This window comes from Peromyscus leucopus, chromosome 6 (genome assembly GCF_004664715.2).
Source record: "Peromyscus leucopus breed LL Stock chromosome 6, UCI_PerLeu_2.1, whole genome shotgun sequence".
Taxonomy (NCBI): Eukaryota; Metazoa; Chordata; class Mammalia; order Rodentia; family Cricetidae; genus Peromyscus; species Peromyscus leucopus.
The window spans coordinates 67,471,295-67,494,765 of NC_051068.1; the positions used below are offsets into that span (position 1 = coordinate 67,471,295).

The following is a 23,471-nucleotide window of genomic DNA, read 5'->3' on the forward strand; positions in this document are numbered from 1 at the left end:
ATATTGCTCTGACCTGGGGGTCAGAGGCTCTGGCTTTGAACTCTGACCTAAGCTACTTATCCTCTGGGCATGTCATTGTTATAAGGTTGGGGCATGTAGAAATTGTACATTATTGATTACGCTTGAGGAGAGCACTGTTTCTTTGGTCTCCCTCAGCTCTCAGGACCAGAGAGAGCCCCCACAGCGGTGCTTGGAAATGCTGCCTGGCCTGTCAGCTACGTTTGCTCAGAGCTATCTCCTGTGTTCCGTTAGGCTGGAGGTTGCTCTCCTTTCAGACTTGCGTCACTCAGGAGTGTAGCAGGTCTCAGCTAGATGCTCTGACTGACCCGAGCGAAGAGTAACGGAGGCCAGCGCTCCCTGAGCCGAGCTAGGGCAGGTGCCTGGATGGTCACGCAGCTCTGAGTAGCTGGGGCAGGCAGGCTCTGGACCCAGCAGAGAGAGCGAATGCACAGGCTATGGGCTCTTGAAACCACCTGGGCTGAAGCTGCAGGGAGTGTTCTCTGCCCTGACCAGCAGGCCACCACAGCCTTTCCCTGCCCAAGACCCCTTTCTGTTCTTTGGCTGGCCGTTCAGCCATCCAGTAGTTCTTCTGCCGTCCTTGTCTTCCTCTTCTGACCTCGGCTTAAGCTAGGAGACAGAGAAGCTCCCAAGACATCCTGATTCATTCCTAACAGGGCTCTTCATGGCCAGGGATGTGAGGGACTTCAGAATCTTCTGGTTTGTGTTAAGATAGAAACATGAGTAGGCATGGTATAGATACCCAAACCATGTAACAATGGCACAAAAAAGAATGACATTCATGTGACTTATGAGCATGGAGGCAAATATTCAACACATCAGTAACCAGAATCCAGCCAGGCGTCACAGACATAAAACACCGTGCCCCAGTGGGGTCATTCTGGGAATGCAAGAATGTTCTCTCCTCAAAAGCAAAGGCTCAGAAGGGGCAGCCCCGGTTCAGGCTAACTTCATGTTCCATCCTGCTCCCAGGAGGGACTAAGGACGGTCCCCTCCTCTGCCCTGCTGTTTGCTGGTACACTCTCCTTCCATGAGCTGCTTCTTGCCTGGACCCCCTAACTCTCTTTCCCTCTCTCCTGCAGGATTCCATGTTTTCGTTGGCCCTGAAATGTCTTATCAGTTTATCCACCATCATCCTGCTTGGTTTGATCATCGCCTATCACACAAGGGAAGTCCAGGTACGTCCCTCCACTTCAAGTAGTAGCCCATGCTCCCGCCTTCATCTGGGCTGAACCCATCCACCCTCAACCCAACCTGAGTGATTTTACAAGACGGTGTCCAAAATCTTGCCTCTCCTTTTTCTCTTTGCATCTTCAAGGAGGGTGTCTTGAGGCTATCCTGTGACCTTTTAGAAGAATGGAGACATTATTTCCTCTCAGGTGGCCTCATGGGTAGGCATATGGCTTCATGACTGGGGGCTGTACACACACACACACACACACACACACACACACACACACACACACACACTGCCTCAAACACCAGCAAGGAGCCTGCACTTCTGAATGTGGGGATTATTCTACCTCTGAAGACGCCAGGCTGGGAGGCACCATTTTCTAGATAGAGTGGATGTGTGATGTGGTTGAGGATGCCTCTTGCTTCTGGCTGCCTGGGATGACTCAGTACTCTGGGAACTATTTCCTGGACATCTGGGTATTCTTCCAGCTTGGCTGATATAGGGAGGATAGATAGTTCAACTTGGACTGTGAGAATAAAGCCGGAGTGAGTGGACCTGAGCATCCTGTCATGACAGTGAGTGGTCATCGCCCACGCCTTCCCCGGCACCGCTCCCCCTTGCAGGCTCCTCTGCTGACCCAGGTCATCCAAAATATCCAGATGCTTCTGATCATATGCGTGTGAATCTGGACACTCCCCGGGTTCTCTGGTCAGAGGAACATAGACAGAATCACATCTGGGCAGCAGGAAGAGATTGATAAAGACCAGAACTCAGGAGTCAAAAAAACTGTGGTCAAGTCTTGGACATGACCTCTTCTTGCAGAGTGTTTTTGGATAGTCCTGTGATCTTTCTGGGTCTCAGCCTCCTCACCTGGAATATGGAGGCTTTATTCCAGCTTTGCGGGCTACTGTGAGGGTGGAACAAGAAAGAGGTGTGTGTGTGTGTGTGTGTGTGTGTGTGTGTGTGTGTGTAAACGCTAGGCAGCAAATGCTGGTCAACTCAAGTCCTTTTGTTTCTCTTTGTCATGACACAGATGTATCATGGGGAGCCTCCTGGTCCCTAGGTGAGGTCCAGTTTCTGGTCAAGTGCTGGAGTTGCTGTGGCTGGGATGGGATGTAGTGATTTTTACTCTAGGCCTGCCTTCTGGGCAGGACTCGAAGTTGCCCGTACATGAGGACACCCTTTAGAGACTGTACTCTAACTTTTGCAGTCTTGTGTGCTTATACTGGGCTATGCTTTCAGGATTGAGTAGAGAGGTCACTAGGCAACTTCCTTCTCAGTGTTCAAACTGGACAAAGCTGTTGAACTTGGACCCGCACTATTGTCTAGCAGGTCTCAGAAAGTAGCCAGTAGCATAATTGAAGACGACCAAGGGTCCATGGAAGGACAGTGGTCTCCAGTGTTGGCTTCAGCCCAGTTTCCACCCTACCTGGAGTTCTGAGGCTCTTCAACCTTTGGGGGTCCTCATATTCTCATCTGCAGGGAGGCTGTGTGGTCAGGTATCACCCTGGCCTGTGTGGGAAGTTGTCATAAAGGCCAGATTAAAAAAAGAAGAATCAAAACTCAGTTGGACCCAGGTTGGAAGGAAGGACAGAAGGTAGCCCAACACTCGGGGTGGTCCTCCCAGACACATGGACTTCCTATTTCTGCGTCATGAGGGAAGCGCAAGATCTCTGCTTCTCTTAGGTTCAGTCCTCTTTCCTGCTTCAGGTCTACATACCTGAGTTAGTTCAACTCCAAAGTGATGCTGGTCTGGGGGCAGACCATGCTGCTGGCAGACCATCTAGTGAACCCTCAACTTAGGACCAGTCTCTGTTTCCGTGGTAACCACGCTCTCTGGGTCACTTACCTTGGCCCAACACTCACAGTTTTAGAGAAACAAAGTGAAATAGGGGGCTTTGACTTTTTTAATTGATTTTTTTTTGGGGGGGGGTTTAGCTTTTTGCTGTTGCATGTTGTTCTGGGGACAGAACTCAGGGTCTTGCACATGTCAGGCCAGGCTCTGCCTCCGATCTACACTCAGCCCAGAGTAGTGGCTTTGACTCCTAGCTCAGATACTTCAGCTTGCATGACCTTGGGATGATAGCAAGTGCTCAGTTTCCCATCCCAAGAACGGAAGTCCTGCTCCCTGCTCTGCTGAGTTCTTAGGGGTGCTGGGATGGCACAGAGCACAGCGTGATTTGAAGAAGCGGGAAGTCTACTCCCTTTCCTGCTGCACCCACACACCTGCCCTCTGGCTTCTAGCTGCATCTTGGGATATGCCAGGTGGGACAGCTGCCTGGTCACTAGCACAGCGGGTAGTGCTGGTAAGTGTCTGGCTTTCCTCCTGTCGTGGCTGGGCTCAGTTCCCATGACCCAGCCCCTCATCACGCTGCACCCACTGACTCCCAGGGGATGGTACCGATGTCTTCACCTTTATGGTCGCGACAGCAGCCTGTGCTGTCTCTGGTCTCCTTCTGGACAGGAGTGTGAATGGCTTGGGCTCGGAGAGGCAGCAAGAGAGGTGTTCCCATCAGCACCTCACCTGGCCAGACTGCAGTGTTCTGCATGATAGCTTTCTCCATCACTCCAGAGACAATGATGTCATTAATGTTTGCATTTATAAAAGTATACAGGGCCTGACAGAAAGCTGGTGTTGGCAGCACATTTTGGAATAGAAGGTTCTGGACTCAAGAGCTCTAGTTTCTAAAACTAGTTACATTGTTATTTTTGCATTGTGGTCTGGGGCCTCAATTTCAAGGAAACTCCGTCTAGTCATTAGGGTCCTAGGCCCCTGGTTTCAAATTCCCTGGTCTAGGGTATGGCTGCTCACTTTTCAGGGCCCTGGTTACTGAGTGATAGGGAGGAGCCCCATGTGACTGACAGAGAATTTCCAGGGGAAGGCCAGCTGCTGCTGCGATGAGCCGGGGAAGAAGAAGGCTGCCGCTGTCCCATCGCCTAGTCTTAGAGGGCCACAAATGCGGCCACCCGCCTAGCACAGGACCTGCTGGGTTCTGTGACCGAGCTGACCAGAGGAGCATCTAGAGTGACAGTGTCCATCTAGAATGCCCCCTTTCTGCTGAGAGGAAAGAAGCCAGCTCTTCTGGAACGTGCTCTCAGCCCCAGTCCTGTCTCTGGAACAGCAAGGAAAGGACCATGATTGACACACGGTCACCCTGTCCTTCTTCAGCCTTTGCCTCTTGTGGCACTTAGGAGTGGAGCCTTGAAAGACTCGGGTCCCTTTTATCCCCCAAGCCAGCGTATCCTGAAAAGAAAGGAAAACACAAACGCTATGCATTTGGGGCATTCACTAAAACGTAACCGGAAGCCCTGCTTGTTCATGGACGTCCACTCCTGTGCCATGCTTTGGTTGCCCTTGGTGCATTCCTCTATGCACAAGGCACTGAACTTGGCTGCTCTCCTGGTCGCCTCCCTGCCCTGCTCTCCATCACCCAACAGCTCAGTTGTTTATTCAGCAAGGGCTTTAGTGAGGCGGCTATGCACAGCCTGTGTGGAGCTCTTCTTCCTGGGCTGGAAGCCTGCCGTCACCGCTGCTTCTCCGAGGGGTTACCAGCTTTGACTGTGTCGTCTGGTGCTGGCCTAGAAGGCAGGCTACCAGGTTTCTGATAGCATGGATGTTGGGACAGCCCAGCTGGGGTTCAAGGCAGACTCCGTCACCTTTTGGGGTAGGGATATGTGGTGACCTTTAGAAAATGTCTTACTCCCCTTGGCGCTGTTTCCTTCCTGCAAAGTCAGACTAGTGATAGTCCCTACCACAAAGACTGGGCACAGGTCCAATTGGGGCATTATAAGAATGCTGCGGCTTAGATGAAGTCCTGTATGCCTGGCTCACAGGGTGGAAAAGGTGTCTGTCTTAGCCACTGTTCTGTTGCTGTGAGGAGAGACACCATGACCAAGGCAACTCTTATAAAAGAAAGCATTTAATTGGGGCCTACTTACAGTTCCAGAGGCTTATAGTCTATTACCATCCTGCTGGGAAACACGGCAGTGCACAAGGTACGGAACAGTAGGCTAAGAGCGACATTCTGATCTATAGGCATGGGGGGGGAACAGACAGACAGACAGAGACAGAGAGAGACAGAGACAGAGAGATGGACTGCGCCTGGCATGAGCTTTTGAAACCTCAAAGCCCATGCCCAGTGACAAACTTCCTCCAACAAGGAAGTTTCTCACCTCTTATTTTTTCTCAAATAGTGCCAGTTCCTGGTGACTAAGTCTTCAAATACAGGAGCCTGTGGGAGCCATTCTTATTCAAACTGCCACAGCGTCCCAAACAGAGATAACACAGTAAGCAAAAGCCCTGGGGGTGGAAGCTGCAGTGTGCATTCAGAATGCATCAAGGCTCTGGTCTTGGGCAGTGGGGCAGCTCCACTGTGGAAGGTGGGCAGGCCGGTTTGTCTTGCTAACGGGTTTTGAAACGTGCATGCTCGAGGCAGCAGCAGTCACCATGAAAGGGTGTCAAGCTGGAGGGACGTTTACATTTTCCACATGCTCTCTGCCGTGGCTGGCAAGTGCAAGAAGGGTCAATTTCAGAGGCAGGGAGAGAGCCAGACGCCGATGACAGCATCCAGGTGAAGGATAGCGATGCCTGACCAGGACGAGCGCAAGAATGGGGACAGGATGAGGAGGCAGACATTAGAGATGCTGAGCGAGTGGGAATGACAAGACTCGGTGACCAATTAGTCTGGTTATATTCTCTGTGGGGAGAGAGGAGTCTCCCAATTGCTGGGGTAACTCAGTGCTGGAGAGTGCCATTCATTAAACTGAAAACACAGAAGGAGGTCAAGGTGGGAAGGTGTTGGGATCCACTCTGGGCATAGGAGGGGCCTCTCGCTGCCTCCAGCAAGGAAAAGGGAGCTAATGATGTCGAATAGTTAGGAATGGATGTGCAGGGGCAGTGAGATAAGAGGGGGCACAGGGCAGAGTCCCCAGAGGATCCTTGACAGGTAATAAGTAGGTGGTGGAGGAGGAGCTCCTAGGAGACTGAGAAGGAACAGCTAAGGACCCCAAGGAGGGAAGGAGAGAAGGGAGCCATTGTATCTGCCACATGGAGGGCAGGACTGAAGAACACACCTGTCCTCTGCCTGCCTTTGTCAGGGCAGTCATTGGGAATGAGTGTGTGTGTGTGTGTGTGGGGGGGGGAGTGAACAAGTAGAGACAGTGAGCACAGGCGCTCTGCCTTTGTGGATAGACTATGAGCAAGGAGCCAGCTGGGAGGGAGAGGGGATAACCAGGGCTTATCGTCTGGTCCAGGAGCATGTGAGTGGGGGAGGGTAGAGTGCCCAGGGAGGAGGTGCTTGGCTTAGGCTGGGGATATGGACAGCAGTGGGAGTTCACATCATGGAGCCCCTGGGTAGAGGCTGCAAGCGCCATCAGTTACCACTCATGCTGTTTCATTAGCTGACTCAGCGGGACGGGGTTGATCTACTCCTGTTTGGAAGTGTTGGTCCCCTCAAGATCTAACCTAAGCCTCCCTACGCTTCTTGAGTTTCCTCCTATAAACATGATGATGGTGGTAAGATCTGAGCCTTCCGCTTTGCGAATTTGGAACACAAGGGACCCAAAGTGGAGATTTTCATCTATTAGGTATATAAAAGTGAATATTTTTATTAAATATCAACAGGGTTCCCAGAAGATAGGGAACTTATTTGAAATCACAGGACGTGAGTTATAGTCAGGAGACAGCTCACACTGTAAAAGGCTCATCCGCTGTAGTGTGATTGTCCAGGAGAGCCGTGCAGCCTCCTGGGTACTCACAATATGCTGTCACCGAGACTTGATGTGTGTAATGCAGGCGGGGTCATTGGTGCAGACCCTTTGGGGTCCCTTTACTAAATAGGTTCGTGGCATCTTCCCATCATGGGGCAGGCAGACAACTTAGTCCTGCTCGTTACCTTCCCCTTCCTACAGAAGTGTGGACTCAGATCCTGGCCCTAAGAGGAGAGGTGTGACAGCTGAGCTCTGTACTGACTTCTCTAAATCAGTAAATTTACGCTCATGTCATTGGTAACACTGAGCCTGCGCGTTCATCGGTTTACTCAATAATCATAAGTCACTTTTAACTCATCAACACCTTGAGCCCGCTGACCCAAGCTTATAAGCACCATAGGAGGAGGTGTGTGTGTGTGACAGTCCAGGTGGCGTGAAGAAGATGGAGTGGAGCGTGTCTCCTGGGGGTGGGTGGGTCCTAGGGAGGTGGTGCTGGGTCCTGTGGTCATCTGGAGCAGAGACCTTGTATATTGGAGACAGAGCTGGCCTGGAGTGATTCAGAGGGCTAAGGAGAGCAGGAGGAAGTTTTATCTTTTTTTTCCCGTGGGAACTAGAGGCTGTCCATCCTTTCTGCGGACAGACCATAGGCAGTGCTGATGGTGTTCCTGGTTGACCGATTGATGAATTTGAGGTGCTGAGTGTGGGGCTGAGGAGGTGACTCAGTTAGTAAAGTGCTTGCCCCCGCTCCCAACCATGTGGACCTGAGCTTGGATCCCCAGTACTCACATAGGGCCGATGTGCTTGTAACCTGTGTGTGTGGGGTGCATGTGGTGTGTGCGTCTGTCTGTCTGTCTGTCTGTCTGTCTCTCTGTCTGTGTGTGTGTGTGTGTGTGTGTGTGTGTGTGTGTGTGTGTACAGGTGGATCTCTAGAGCTCATTGGCCAGGTACATTAGCCAAATTTATGAGTTCCAGTTTTAGAGAGACCCTGTTTCAAAGAATAAGGTAGAGAGCAGCTGAGGAAGATATCTGTCTTTGTTAGGATTTCTACTGTAATGATAAGACACCATGATCAAAAGCAGCTTGGGAGGAAAGATTTATTTTGTCTTCCAGCTTATAGTTAGTTCATCATCCAGGGAAGTCAGGGCAGGAACTCAGGCAGGAACCTGGGTGCAGGAGCTCATGCAGAGGCCATGGAAGACTACTGCTTACTGGTTTGCTCAGTCTGCTTTCTTATGTCATCTAGGACTACACATCCGGGGTGGTGTCACCCTCTGTGGGATGGGCCCACCCACATCAACCATCAGTCAAGAAAAATGCACCATAGGCTAGCCCACAGGCCAGTCTTGTGGGGGCATTTTTTTCAATTGAGGTTACCTCTTCCAAAATGACTCTATCCTGTGTCAAGTTGAACCAAAAAGCATAAAACCTAACGTTGACCTCTGTCCTCCACATGCATGTGAACACACACACACACACACACACACACACACACACACACACACACACACACGAAATGAATGGCCAGCTCTGAGTTCCTGAGATCTGAAGACCCTGGGTAGACATCTCAGCCTGGCTTGGCCTGAGGGCATCGGCTCAGTCTCCATGGGACCACCACAGAGGAGACCAGCGCTCAGATGGGTTTAGTACTGAAGGGGCACCCAAGCTGAACCTTGTGCCCATCTCCTGTTCCACGTTCGCTAACACTCCACTGACAGATTGCAGCTCGTGTGGGAAACTGAGAATGGGGACTGTGTTCTAGGGGCCTCACTGTGGTGCTGCTGATCCTGGGGTCAGCCTGTGCTTGCTAAGGCTGGAAAGAAAGCAGCAAGAGAGAGGAGGGCCTGCCATGAAGGCACATGCCTGTGATCCCAGCATTCAGGAGGAGGCACCTGTCTCAATAAAAGAAGGGAGGGAGGCGGGGTGCAGGGTGCGGGGAGCAAGAGAGAACGCGAGAGAGCAAGAGAGTGAGCGGGGATATGAATGCTTGGCTTCAGCAGGGTACCAGGAGACCCGGTCACATTCTTTGAAGATAGGAGTTTCAGCCACGCGTGCTTGGGCAACTGCCTGGGTGGTGATGGTTCCACCGCACTTAGTCTGTGCTTTGAAATCTGACAGCGTTTTCCCAGGGCTGGCAGCTTTACCATCTTTCTTCACCTTTAGCCTGATAATTCCTCCTCTAGGAATTCTTTCTGGCCACCTCTGGTCCCCAAGCAAGGGCCTGTCTAGTCCGTGACTTAGCATCAGCTCCTTGCCTGCTGCGGCTTGCCTGATGGGTGGACTGTAAATGCCGTCTCTTGTCAGCCCCTCTTCCCTAGGTGTGGACTCCGTGATGACGGGGACTGTATTGGAGTGAAGAGATGTCTGTCAGTCACACAGTTAGACTCAGCAAGAGCTGAATAGTGAGTGGATGAATTGGATTCAGGCAGATAGATGAGATCTCTCTTCCTTCTGTGGAGAAAACTCATCTCCGAAAGGCTGGACAGGCCTCAGTCTGCAGTGTGGACTTCTGGCCCATTTTTTTTTTTTTTTTTTTTTTTTGTATCCCAAAGGGTGGAAGTCTCAATCGGCCTCTCTTGTGAGCTTGCCCACCGGGGTCCTCCTTGCTGCACTCTGGTCAGCCTACCTCAGTCCCAGGACTTGTTCACTTAGCTCTGCCCCTGGCTCTGAATTGCCATGGTTACCACATCAATCCTGATAGCCAGTTTCTATGTGACACTGTGTCTTTATTTGCTAAATATTTAAACACTTGAGTTTAACCCCTTTTGCTTACAGAGGGCTTCCTGCTTCTGCTCCTCTTAGTAGGTGTGAAGGTGCCTGCTCTGCCCTGACTGCTGAGGTGAGGGGGCAGCCAGACTCCATCTTAGCTTTCTGTACTTCGTCACTGGGAAATGCATTCTGAAGCATCCTGTTTCCTGACAGAGCGTGTGCTGTGTCTATTAAAAGTAGGAAAATCCATACTCTGGGCATGTTGGGACTTGTCCCAGCCAGATGGACAGCTCCGAACTTCTCAAGTTCACTTGCTGGGTGCCATTGACTCTAGGGTGCATGCCTCTTTATGTGTGGGAGTGAGTGAGTGGGTTGGTGTGTGTGTGCGTGCGTGCGTGCGTGCGTGCGTGCGTGCGTGCGTGCTGTGCGTGTGTGTGTGTGTGTGTGTGTGTGTGTGTTTGCTCTTGCTTGTGTGTGTGTACATATGGAGGCCAGAGGTTGACACTGACATTGGATGTCTTTCTCTATCATTCTCTTATTCTTTTGCGACTGGGTCTCTCACAGTTTCAGCTAGACTAGGCAGCCAGTAAATCTCCAGGATCCACCTGTCTTATGGCCTTCCAGGTGCATATGGCTGCCACAGCGAGCTTTTATGTGGGGCTTGGGGACCCGAACTCAGGTCTTCATGCTTGATGCTGGCACAGCAGGTACTTTGCTCACAGAACCATCTCCCCAGCCCTGCCAATCCCTCTCACCAAGTCTTCCAAAAGCTTCCTGGGCCCCAGGAGTCAGGGCGGTAGGGTGGTCCTCCATCCTAGACCCTGACAGGGCTCAGGGCAGGTTAGTTCAGAAGGAGTTATGTTTGTAAGTGGGAGGTGACTCCTCCTTTTTACTTCTCACTGGCTTCAGACAGGCCCCAGCAGTCAGAATCCACCTGAATGTGGGTTGCCTTGGAAACCACACACTTGTCTTCACCCTGGGCTATGTGAAGAGAGTGAGCACGGAATATGTGGCTCAGGAGGCCTCAGCAGTGCAAAGCAGCACCATACCCGGGCGGCACTGAGCAAGGGTGAGGGGCCCAGTCCCTGCCGCACCCCAGGGCTCCGGCTCCGGGGAGCTCTGCACTGTTATGTGGGACTAGAACCTGCGTCCAGGTTGTCTGGGGTGTTGCTCACTGTAGCCAGACGGGCTACCACCAGCTCAACTTTATTATATTTTGTGGTTGTAAAGTAGATAGATCAGGCCAAGCGACCTTTGGGGCTTCTGACTCTATGAAGGTGCCATAGCTGAGGGACCCTTGGAGACAGGGAGAGAACACAGAAGGAAAGCGGCTGAGAGCAGTGTGGAGGACCGAGGCTGGCAGTGCGTGCTCAGGAGGCTCCTGGTGGGGCTGTCTGAACAACTGTGTCCTTCCCCTAACAGCCTTACCTCTTTCCCAGAAGCAGAACTGGAGGCCTGGCTAATGGCCTCAAAGTTGACACAGAAAGCCATCCAAAAGACAGTTTTTTGGCTCTGGCATCTTGTAGTTGAAAGGAGACTTCTCTCCAGTCTTTTGCAGGCACAAACTGGCAGGCCACCCAAAGCCTTTAGAATAATTACAGTCGGTGGCCAAGCGTCTTCCCCTCTCAATTCTGTCCTCCTTTCTCCAAAGTCACTGGGCCGCAAGCTCACTTCATGAAAAATCTATCTCTGGCTCTGGTGAAGTGCATATCTGTGACTTTTCCAGAATTAATATGTCCTATTTTTGTATTGTTCCTTTGTGTTTATTTTGTTTGTTTCTTCCTTTGAGGTAAGGGCTTACTGTGTAGTTTGGGCTGACCTGGAATTTGTGGGTTTTCTTGCCTTAGCCTACTAAGAGGTAATCTAATTTCCAGATGTGTGCCAGCCACCATGCCCAGCTGTCTTTCCTCCTCCTTTAGGGGTGTTCATGTAGGTGTCCTGTTTAGGGTTCAGCACTCAGTAGATGTTGATTCTCAGTACTAGGACTAGCTATTCATCTCCACAGTAACTCTTACCACTCAGAGAGAATACTGACTCAAGCAGAATGCAGCACTACCCTATGGAAGTAAGCATAAACATTTAGAGGACAGTTTGACATCCTGTCATTGAGTAGTAGTTCCCTCCCTGGGACCTGGGACCTCAGGAGCCATGGACTTTGGACCAGGTGTACGGTACCAGGCCTGGATTCTTTACTGTGGGCCAAGTTTCGGATCCAATCCCAAAGCAGGTGGTTACCTCCATAACCTTTGTGCCACTCTTTCAAGAGTGGGAGCATCTTGTCTGGTGGATCGGTACTGTGGCAGGCAGAGTTGGCTGCAGGGTGACCACCGATGCCCTTTCTTCCCCGGTATCCTGGATAGCACCTCCTGAACTATTACAGCTAGTCCTCGGGGAGGAAGTTTTCAAGTTTGCCTGGCTTCTCTCTGTCCCTCAACCAAAGCGTGCTGTATCTTCAGCCAATGGGTCTTCCCAGTTAGATCTGGTGGGAAAGCAAGAACTATGGCAATGGCTGGTGGTGTTTGAAAGGGGCCTCCTGATTCCTATACTTGATACTGAGATGTTTATTTAATAATGCATGACTGACAAGTCTGACTATGCAGGGCACAGCTACTGGCCCCACAATGGCGGCCATCCTCCATCAGCGATGTGTGTTAGCCCCACTGTACTGTGTCTGGCCCCCCACAGGCCATTAAACCCTACTTCCCTAGGGGTATGTGTTCTGACGGCACCGCCAGGGTTCTGTGTACACTTCAGGAAGAGGAATAGAACCATTTATGAGCTCGGTAAAGGTGGCGTCTTCCTTCCGCCATCTCTGTAGCTGCTCCTTCAGTGTCTAATAAAGGCGCTGTACACAGTAGGAGCTCAGTGATTCTAAACTAGGCTAATGGAAACTGACTCTGAGGCTTTGGGAGATTGGAAGACACTGTAGAATTTTGCTGCCTAGAGATTTCTATATAATCGTTATTGCATTATGCTGCTAAGAAAATTCTGGTAATTCTAGTTTCCTGTTGGGCAAGAACCTGGTAAAGTGACATTTCCCATTTCTAAGAAGAAAGATGGCGAAATCAGCAGAGCTCAAATCCTTCTAACCCAGTAACTGGATTAGGGGAGACGGGGTCTGTCCTTCATTTCCCTTTGGTTGAAAGGATTTTATGTAAGTTAGAGGAAATTCTGTCACTCTCCCACCTCCCCTGTCAGAAGGGAGGGAGGTCCATGGGCAGTGGACCTGGGTCCCGGTTGTGATTTTGTCATTTAATTTTTCCCCTTAAAAATGGTAGTAAAATCTACGTAACATAAATTTGCCACTTTACAACACAGTTCAGTGGCATGAAGTGACATCCACGCGTGGCTCAAGAATTGCCACCAGCCACCTCCAGAACTGACTTCATCCCCTTCGATGTAACCCGTGTGCCTTGGTGTGAGAGAGACTGGCCTCCTGGCCTGATTTCCACAGGCACTTTCCACCACGCCAGCCTCTGAGCCTACCCTGTGTAGCACCCCTGGGTCCCAGGCTGGGGTCCTATCCCAAGCCTTGGTCTGGCGAGTGGCTCGCAACCACATGCATGGCAACCGTGGCGGCACCGTGTGTCCGTTCACCTCTTGTGGGCAAGGGCTTGTGCCTTTGTTATTCCAGATGTTCTTGTCATTGTCTTGTTCTCTACATAAGTCAAGTGAGGCTGAGAGGATAAATGACCCACTCGAAGGCGTGTGGCTGATGAGAGGCAGAGCTGGCATCCCAGAGAGGACCATCTCCGGGCCCAGCAGACTTCCCTGCTTCCGGGAGTGCACGCCACTCTCAAATCCACTCCTGCCCCTAAATCCCGTGGTGTCTAGAGGCACCCGGGAACATGGGTGAGTCGCAGGCATACTCCTAGGTCATTGAGAAGAGGGGATGTGGTGGGCTCCTGTCAGGGACAAGGACAGAATCTCTGAAAAACAACATAGACACATCGGTCCTACCTGAGGTCTTGCTAGGCACACCTCAGCCTCTGGGGTGCGTTAGGTGGGCCCCCCTCCACTTGTTAGAGCCTCTCTCTCTCTTTCTGGCTTCCCTGCCATCTTCCGCTGAGGTCTACATTTATGGAAGGATGGAGTGCAGCTCCCTGGTGGAGGAGAAGGTCGCCATGTTGGTGCAATGCCCATGTTTCCCTGCCTGCCTTCCCGTTGCTGTGGGTGCTGATCTTTCTTGCAGATTGGCTGCCTGGCTGAGCCCCATACGGTCTTGATTTTGCTTGCCTCCCTGGCCCTCTCAGGGGCAGGCACCATTTCTTGTGCCCTTCTCGGCCTGTCTGGAGCCACCAGCCCTGCTAGTCCCTGGGCGGTCAGGTTCGTATTTGCTCTAGCTCTAGGTACTGAAGACCGGGCAGTCTGGGGTCTGCTTTAGAGGTTGTCTTTGCTTGCTATATCCCATAGGTCCAGCAGCCTCCTCTGGATCCCTACTCACAGTGACTGTTCTTACGCTGAGCATCTACAACGTCACACCCAAACTTCCTTGAGGGGGACCCAGAACTTCCCAGCATCGTATCTTTCCAGATAGAGCGCGGGTCCTGCCCGACTCCACTGCTCTGCCCAGATCCAGGCAGAGGTGCACCGCTGTGACCTGGTCAGCAGGGGGCCACCTCCTTGCTTCCTCATTCTCTTGACCTTAAAGATGGCTTCCACAGCAGCTCACTGGTTCGCTCAAAGCCTGCTGCTGTCTTCATTGAGCTGTTGATTTTTCAGCTGTTCCCCCTGTCTCATTTTCGTTGTAAAAGCAGCCCTATTTTTTGGGGGGTGGGGGTGGGGAAGAAACCTGCACCTTTGGTTGCCCCTGTTGGTTTCCCCTTGCGTTCCTCTCCTCTCATCAGCAGCAGGGTATTTGGGGGTGGTCCCAGCTTCCTGCCTCACACACTGGGTAAGCCTGGTGTAAGGGCCCTGTCCAAACCACTGAGATAGATGTGGAACCAGAAACCGAATCTGGGGCGGTACATTTTCTTTAGCTCGACTGCACAGAGCGAATTGAGGTTTAAAAAGAAGCCCCAGTATTTGCAAGTCTTTTATTCTAAAAATCAGTGGCCTCCCCTTAGGCTGCAGTAGCGTGTCCCTGTCCACCACACCTTCCCTACAGACCATGCACATCTGTGAAACACTCATCTCATGTAACCAATGCTTACTGTAACCAATGCTTCCTGAGCTACAGTGCTTGGTGCTGGGCGCCAGCTCTGGGTCTGGCCTCTGGCTTGGATGACACATGACACTTGGCCATTTGATAAGACTGTTGTAACAATGTTGACCCAACAGCCACAGGAGAGTGTTGACACATAGCCACATGTGGCTCCAACATTCCCAATTGCTCCACCACAGCAGCTGGGCTTGGCCCTTGCTGCTGACCTGTGACTAAGCTTGCTTGCTGTAGCCACAAAGCAGGGATCAGTAGCCAGCCACGGTGGAGCCATCTGCCAGGTGCAGAGCAACCGCAGCCTCCAAACCCAGACCATGAGGTAGCATTGCGTTAGGACAGGCATGGCTTCCAATGTCCCTGACACCTTCCTCCCCACAGATCCTGCCCCTCACTTCTTCCAGTTCCTTCCTTGGTGCCCCTGGGGCAGGGAGCTAAATGCTCTCCAAGATCCCTCTCGGTTCTCTATGATACCACTTGTTAGACTGTACTAGAAACTAGCCATTTGAGAGCAAAGAGGAATTGCCTCCACTGGGTGTGTGTAGGATGGAGCGGGAGGGGCAGGCCTGGCGATGTTTGTCTTCCTGCTGTTGTTAGAAATAGCAACTGTTCTCCACCTTGCCTGAGGACTGGACGAAAGGTGATTAATTTCCTGATACAGAACTACTGGAGGTCTGTTCCGAGCCAGGCGCCCGCAGGGACAGTAAGGCTCTGGCCCTAAACAGACTTTCGATCTAACCTGAGATAAACATCTTGACGGCAGGCCCAGTGAACAGCCTAGTGAGTCTTCCCACCTAGGGGGGAACAAGGACCTCACACGGGTGCCGGGGGAGATGGTAGAGGGGTGGGCGGAGTTCTAGCCGAGCAGGGGAGGGTCCTCTAGGGGAAGGAGTCTGGCAAGCAGCTGGGAAGGTAGGTAAGCCTAGTGCTTTTAGGGATGGATAAGACACAGGCATAAACGGACTGGAGAGAAGTGAGGATGGACGGGCTTGGGCTGTCCTGGTGAGTCTAAAATGGCATTGTAATCTGACAGAGGCAGGGGTGTTAGGGAATGTCTCCAAGCTGCTGTGGCAGAGATTTTAGAAAGAAGGTGAGTTCATCAATGGCTTATCAAAGACCAAGCGGTGGGAGTGAGGTGGGGAGATGGACAGACATGTGGAGAGTTGGTTGTCTGGTCAGTGGTATCGGCTGGGACTTCCCAAGTTCAGGACTGTGCTGGGGGATAGGTTGAAAAATCTCCCTCAGTGGAGATCTCCAAGACTAAAGATGGCGGCTACAGCTGCCCTTGTTTGAGAATCAGGAATGACAAGTGCCGTCTCAGCCTAGAACCCCGAGATTCTAAAGCTTATGGATAGAGCACGCCCCCAGCAGGGCCTCTGGGAAGCCCAGTGAGCCTTGCACTGTCAGATCTTTTCAGATGGCTGGCAGGAGGTGTGCCCATCGGGCTTCACAGGAACCCAGTTACCTCCCCCTAAAAATATACTCGTCCCCAGCAGCCTTGGGAGCCGAGCTTCTCCCAAAGGCAAGGGTTTGAATCTTTTCTCGTGTTCAGGATTCAGACTTGCCAGGTTGGCCAGGTGGCTAGGAACTGTCACCGTTCCAGAGTGTCAGCAGCATGGGCAGCATCACCCAAAGCCAACACAAAACATCTTGTGTGTCGTGGAGTTGAGAAGGCGCCATGTGGCTCGGGGGGGTGGGGGTGGGGGGGGGTGGGGTGGGGGGGGGCGTCACACAGGAAGAGATGTGCTGCCTGGGCCTGGGTGGGAACTCAGGGGCATGGCTGTGGCTGGACCCCAGAGCCAAGGCCTTGCTCAAACAGCTTGTTTCTACTTCATGCTTATCTCTTAGTGTCAGCATTACCCTGCCTCTTCTCACCTTTATGTACCCTCCGGCTCTCTTTTCTTAACTGCAGCCATTTTTACTTTTTTTTTTTTTTGTATTGGAACATGCAATGTTTGTTGCTGTGGGTTGACTCCGCCTCTGCACGTGCATGTGTGTGAGTGTGGTTTTAAAGCCGGATTGACAGGAATGGATTTTACAGCCCATACTTCCTGGCTCTGGAAAAAGAGAGAGGAAGACAGTGAGGGACAGGATCTCTGAAGCAGGGAACGTTCTGATCTAGGTGTGCTCTGGGGATAAATTTAGTTCTCAAGGCTGCTGCCATGTTCTAATTGAGCAGGAGTCCTTGGGCACCCACAGTGGGGAGTGGCCGTGTGTCATCCCTCACCTGCTAGCTCAACTTCAGGGACCACAGGAAGCCCAAAGCTTCTGAATGTTATGTATGCCGAGCGGCAGTGACAGGCGCCTGAGCGGACACAAGATGGATGCGCAGCGTAGATTTCCTCCAGGCCCCTTCTAGGTGCCGGTGGGTTTCGGAGGACTTTGGTTTTTATGGCTGGCACATCTCAAAGAGGAAATGCAGATGAATGGTGTGTACTGCCATGTCCTCATGTTCCCAGCTCTTAAATCAATAAGAGCTGAAATATTAATTGGGCTTTTATGAAGAGAAAATGAAATACTGTATGGCATGGAACACTATAGATTTAAGTTCATGAGTTTGACTGTCAACCTCCCCTGAATTGCTAGATTTCTCTGAATCTGTTTCCTTCTGTGTATAATAGGAGGCCATACACATATGTTGTAGTATCAGCTTAGACTATCCCCAAGTCTGGAACAACCAGGAGTTTGGGTGATTATTTTAGCTTGTCTCCTCCTTCATGAGACTACCTTTTGCTCAGTCCAGCTCTTGCCTGCTGTTCATTCAGATGAGGTCTCTGGAGCCCTTGCTGGTCAGCACTCTCCCTGGGGACCCATCTCTCATCCTCACCCTTCTCCCACTCCCGGTATTCATGGTTACCCTAGGTCTGTAGGGGGCTTCTCGTCCTTCCTGCCCAAGGCTGGCCAGTCCCTACAGGTCCTAGATACAAGCTTATTGTCAACACGTGGGGCACGGAGCCCCCCCTCTCCTGAGTACTGGGAACTGGATCTCAGGCTGGTGACTGGAGCATGGACAGGCTCGTTAGAGCTGCCTGGCTGGATATAATGGTGACAGTGAAAATCATAAAACATTAGCACAGGGCCACATGCTGCACAAACAGTATCCCATTTAATCTTCATATTATCCTCAATTTATTCCCATCCATTTCGTATTAGCTTGAACCAGCACACGTTTATTATCTTACATTTGGGGGTTGGGGTCAGAAGTTTAAAATGGCGCCAGCGAAATCTAAGCGTTGGCAAGGCAGCTTGGGATAATCCATTTGCTTGGCTTTTCACCTTCTGGAAAGTGGCTTGCCTTCCATCTTCCAAGCTGTTAGTGGCTGGTTGAGTTTTCTCGTGCTGTGTCACACTGCCGCCACCTCCCCTACTCTCCTGCACTCTATTTAAGGGCCTTTGTGACAACGTGGTGCCCATCTGATAATGCAGGAGGAGCTCCCCATTGCAGACTGACCATCTTTACTCTGTCTGATCCTCCATTCTCCTTTGCTGTGGTTTGGGGACTGGATGTGAACATTTGCGGGGTGTCCTTCCCCTTACCACAGGCCCCTTCTTGCAGAGACTTGGATTTTAGATCCCTTGCCCAAGGTCAGGTGGCTGCTGAGTGGCAGGCTGGAACCAGAGCTGGAGGTGGCTGATCCAGGAAAGTCTGAGAAAAATCCTTGTGCAGAATAGCCCGACTGCCAGTGGCATTCGGAGAGAGGAGATGGGAGGAAGCCTAGGTTGAATCCAGTTCGTCTTAGTCTGGAACGGGAGGATAAGCTGGCCTGGTGACACTCTGCGGGAGAGGCCGTGTTCTTCAATTTGGCTGCACACTGGAATCACCCTGGGAGCTTCCAAATGATACCAGCGTTTCACCCCTGGAGAGTTGGCCTTAATTGCTCTGGGGAGACCCTGAGTTTAGGGATTTCCCAGGCTCTCCAGCTGATTCTGGAGTATAGCGGAATCGCCACTTTCAACTAATCCACAGCCCCAGCCGGGCCTCTCACCCTAATAACTGCCTTCCAAGCCCCTCAGAGTTGGCGGGAGCCCCTCTCTCATCCTGCTCAGGACCCTGAGCCCCAGGCCTCTCTGCTCTACGCTGCCTCCTTGTAGCCCTGGCTGCAGCTGCAGGGCATCGCATGTTCCCAGAGGAGTCTCCCCTTTGGTAATGAGCATGTTCTTCTCTGGGTCTCTCTAGTCCCTCTGTAGGGCTGTCGGCAAAGTGGATCAGTTTCTCCTTTGTTCATGTTGGTGGATAGAACAGATTGGAAGCACACTGCCCAGGTTCGAACCTGAGCCCTGCCAAGTCCTAATTGAACTTCGAACGAGTTACTCTCCCTCTCTGTACCTCAGTTCCCTCACCCATACATAAGCTTAGGACGCAAATAACGCTTACCTGGTCAGTGTGAAGATTAATGACTTTGCAGATGAAGGAAATTACAGCTAGATGTTTGCCAGTATTCCCAGGGGCTTCACCTAGCCCTGTGGGTCCAATTGATTTCAACAAACATCGATTCTTTACTTAGTGCGAGGTTAGGAAAGGGGGAGGTGTCTCCCCTGCCCTGAGATAGCTCACAGTGGTGGAGAAGGTAAATCAGTCCGATCAGACAGCTAATTAACAGAACAGCGCTTGGTGCGGGAGCCAGATGGCGGTGAGGAATGAAGGCAGGGTGTCGTGATGCGGGAGTTGTGAGGAGCACGGATGTGAAGGGGCATCACTAGTCCTCCGCACTGATACAGCCTTAGTGGGTCTGTCTGTGTCTGCGCATCTGAACTCACGGGTTTTAATACCCGTGAGCTCAGGCAACTTGCAGGAGCATTTACTTGCAGATGCAAAGGTGTGAATGGCAGGCACCCCGAGACCCACCGCGAATGTAGGTGTTCTCTGTGAGAGGACAGAGGCAGGCTCCTCAACCGAGTGGATCCTGCCTCCCATCCAGCTATCCCCTGGAGGGCAGCAGGGATCACTGCAGCGGCAGAGGACACGTCCTGCAGACAAAGGGGCCGTGGCAGCATTGATGGAGGGCCATGAAAGAAGAACATGGATGCGCAGGGTAAAAGGGCCTTAAAAATGGGCGGGGTCCAGGTTCCAAATGGTCAGAATAAGCAAAAGAGGTTGCCCAGCTGGGAATGAGGCCGGAGAAGAGGTAGGTCTTCATGTGACAGCCGGAGGGAAGTCAGGTGGCGGTGGGGACACCTTTTGGGGAGAGGGCTGTTTGCAAGGCAGAATCTGTCCTTCCTGTTCCCTCTAGCCAAATGGCCAGTGGCTCCGCTCATCCATCTCTCATGAGGACCGTCGGCTTGCTCAGTGTTGGCTGCTGCTGCTGCTGGCAGCTGTGGGTGTCTCTGCCAGCTGTGTGAACAGCTGTGCACCAACCCTGGGCTGTTCTGTGCCCTGGCTCATTTCCCATCCCTGCTTGGTTGAGCACACTTAAAAACAGGATCCTACACTCCTCGGTTCTAGCTGTAAAATACGTTCCTCAGGCGAAAACAGCGCGTCGTCTGCCGGGGAAGGACCGGGAGGTGAGCACTAGGTAGACGTGCAGGCTTTTCTCATTTTGAAGAAAATCTCTGTCTGAAGCAGACGGGTGTCGATGAGTGTGCTTGTGTGTACAAGGTGCCGTAAGGACTAATAACAGTACCAGATCATTACCGAGTGGCAGTTGCCAATTCTGATCGAATCCCACAGGGTTTTCCTGTCAGACATCATTCAAACCCCACCTCTGTTGCTGCAGCTTGCATGCTGCTGATACCTTTAGCTGCAGCCTCAACAGGACTTTCTAGAAACTGTTTGCAGTAGCCTGGAGCTTGTCCCAGTGTCCCCAAATCCACTGGTGTGGCTCACCCGGGGTGAGAAATGGCCCTTCTTCTTCCTGGGATGCTGGAGTCTACAGGATTCTGTAGAGGGAAGGAAGCCTGGGTGGGCAGAGTCGGAGAGGATTTCTGAGCTGCTCACAAGGCCTGGCCAACAACAAAGCCCAGGGCGCACAGCTGGAGTAGACATGGCGGCTCCATCCTCAGCCAAAGGGGGCCGGAGCCTTGACTTGTCAGGGCACAACATGAAAAGACCCTCCCAAAGACAGCATCTCCCTTCCAAACGATCTGAGTAAGCAAAAACATCGAACATCTAGGAATAAGGCCAGGGAAGAGGTAGGTCTTACCATGACAGGCAGAGGGAACCTGGTGGGAGCCTCTGGGATTGCAGGGTTCTGCCTGCTGTTGGGAGCTCCATGTATGCTGGGGAGAGCAGGTGGGGCTCTTTCCTGCGGTGGAGTCTGATCTCCAGTCCTGGCTGGAGGATCATCATGACTGGATGCCATTTTTCCTGTAATATTCTAGAGCTCAGACCTCAAGGCTCCATGCGTGCCTGAGCTTCTCTCTGCCTCCTCTACCTGCCTTGGGGATTCTAGATCTTACCTGGACCCTTTCCTGCATGTTCTGGGATTTCCTATCTCTTTGCTCTGGAGAGCGCTCCTTGTGTGGCGGGGAGGTGTCTCCTGTGGCTCTTTGCAGGTTCCAAGTCTGTCTTTGTCCCTGCTGACAAGCTCAGTAAGTACACATGACATTCGTCTTCCTCTGGCTCACAGTCCAATGGATCCGGATACAAATTCCAGCTCTGCCTTTCACGGGCGATATAACCCCAGGCTAGCGGTTTAAACCTTTGGACTGCAGTTCCCTCCTCAGTAAAGCAGAGGGGTGCCAGTGTCTTCCTTAACAGGTGGCCCCAATGGGCAAATGAATCAACACAGTGAGTGCCGTGGGTATGGGTGCCATAAGGTGGCTCCTGCTTCATCTCATCCCCCCCCCCGTCAGGACGTGCTACTTGGACCCCATGTCCTTTTGGGGTGTCAGAGCTTCAAGCTCTTCTCAGAAGCCTTTCCCAGGTCCTGCTGCCAGCTGTGAGGACAGCTGTACCTCTGCCACCTTCCCTCCCGTCCCCCTGGGTTTTTGCAGTCACGTTAAGCGGGCAAGTGCGCTTAAAAATAAGTGGCAGACGCCGCGCTTGTTTGAAGTGTAAGGTATGCCACCCTCAGAAAGAGCGTTTGTGCTGTAGAATAGATAAGAAAGAGCTATCTGCTTAGAGAACTTTTTTGGCTAGCTTTTCTTCCAGGGCGTGGGAGGAGCATCCTCCGTCCTGGTGTGGGCTGGGGAAAGAATGAATGTGCTCTTCAGAGGCTCGGCACAGGCTCTCGGTCTGTGGCTTTCTCATTGATCTATTTCTCTCTAGTGAATGGGCTTAACAGAAGTAGAGAGAGATTTTTCCCTAATGATGGGGATAGAAAAGAATAAAAAGTGACTTTAGGGGTGTCTTGGGACCTTAAGCTGTCATTGTGTGCCGACACTTCATTTCAGAATGTAAAGGGCCCTGCTTCTCTTCAGTAGGATAAATGGTCCTCTAGCCAGGGGCAGCCAGGAAAGAGGCAGAACTTCTCCTCTTAATAACACACAGCATGGAGGGGTCTCTCTCTCTCCTTTTCTTCCTGGGAGAAACAAGGCTGGTGCCTGGGTCAGCTGGAGCTCAGGATGGCTCAGCATGGAGTCCTAATGAACTGTTTGCAACAAATATTTCCTAGTGTTACTGGGAATCCAGGGAGGCTTTTGCTCAGTTAGCCTTGGAGGCCTGTCTTAGGCTGCTGCCCTGGGCACTGGTGCCCAAGTAGAAGGCGGCTGCGTGGCTCTCTAGGGTGAATGACTCTTGCTGACCTGAGGGTCCTGCGTGCTACCAGGTTACCAGCGGACGAGCTCTGGAGGTTTGTACTGGGACAGGCAAACGCTAAGCCCGGAGCACCCATTTCTTTGGTGAGAGTTTGGGTCAGAAAAACCCCTTGAATGATTTCGAGTCCTGTGCTAGAGGAGGTCAGAGCAAGGCTACGTGGCTGCCCTGTGCTGCCGCACATTAACGCAGCCTGTGACACAGCCCAGAGGGACTGACATCAGTTGGCATCAGGGCTGGCTGAGCCCAGCGACATCAGCACAGAGAACCGGGACCAAGGGACACCAGTGAGTTTGCCCTGTGCTTGAATAGAGGGAGGGAGGAAAAGCCATGGCTTCTCCAGGTGGATAGGTGGTCCTCCTGATTTCAGGCTGGGGCTGAGGCAGGGGGTCCGGGAACAACGGAGTCCTCCTTGGTTTCAGGGTGAGAGGTCTTGATTGTCTCAGCCATTGGAAGCAGTCTGACAGCAGCTAAGGCTCTGGGGCCTGCCTGAGTCCGTTTCTGGTGCTGTACCTGAAGACCGGGGATGGAGTGCGTTAGAAAGACGAGACGTTTATCTCGCTCCCATTCCTTTAGGCTACAGTGTTTTAGAGCTTAATAGAGCATGTGCTCTCTAACTGGGCAGGTGTCTTGCTTCAAGCCTCATAGCTTGGTCCTCGCTTCCTCTTCCCATGAAGCTAATAATGCCACCTGGGGTCTCACTCCCATGACCTCATCCCCCGAAGCTCCTACTTCTAGATATCATCAACACAAATTAAGGAATTTTTAAAAATTGTTTCTTTCTTCTTTTCTTTTTTTTTCCTTTTTGTTCCAGGGTCTCATGCAGTCCAGTCTAGCCTTGACCTTGCCATGTAGTTGAGGAGAACCTTGATTCTTCTCTCTCCACCTCCCAAGTGCTGGGGTTCTAGGCATCGTCAGAGTGTGCCTCAGCACACCCTGGCTTTGTGTGGTACCAGGAATCACACAACCCCTGGGTACTTTATCAGCATGCGTCCTCAGCCCAGGAATTG

At 51.9% G+C, this 23,471-nt stretch overlaps 1 protein-coding gene across 1 annotated transcript in view; it reads left to right on the forward strand.

Annotated features, from left to right (window-relative positions):
* The window catches only part of Kcnn3 (potassium calcium-activated channel subfamily N member 3), a 148,671-nt gene that overhangs the window by 40,658 nt on the left and 84,542 nt on the right, over positions 1 to 23,471 (forward strand). The window contains exon 2 of the mRNA XM_028890892.2: positions 1,101 to 1,196. Within this exon, the coding sequence (XP_028746725.1) occupies positions 1,101 to 1,196 (96 nt within the window). The remainder of the gene's footprint in view (positions 1 to 1,100; positions 1,197 to 23,471) is intronic.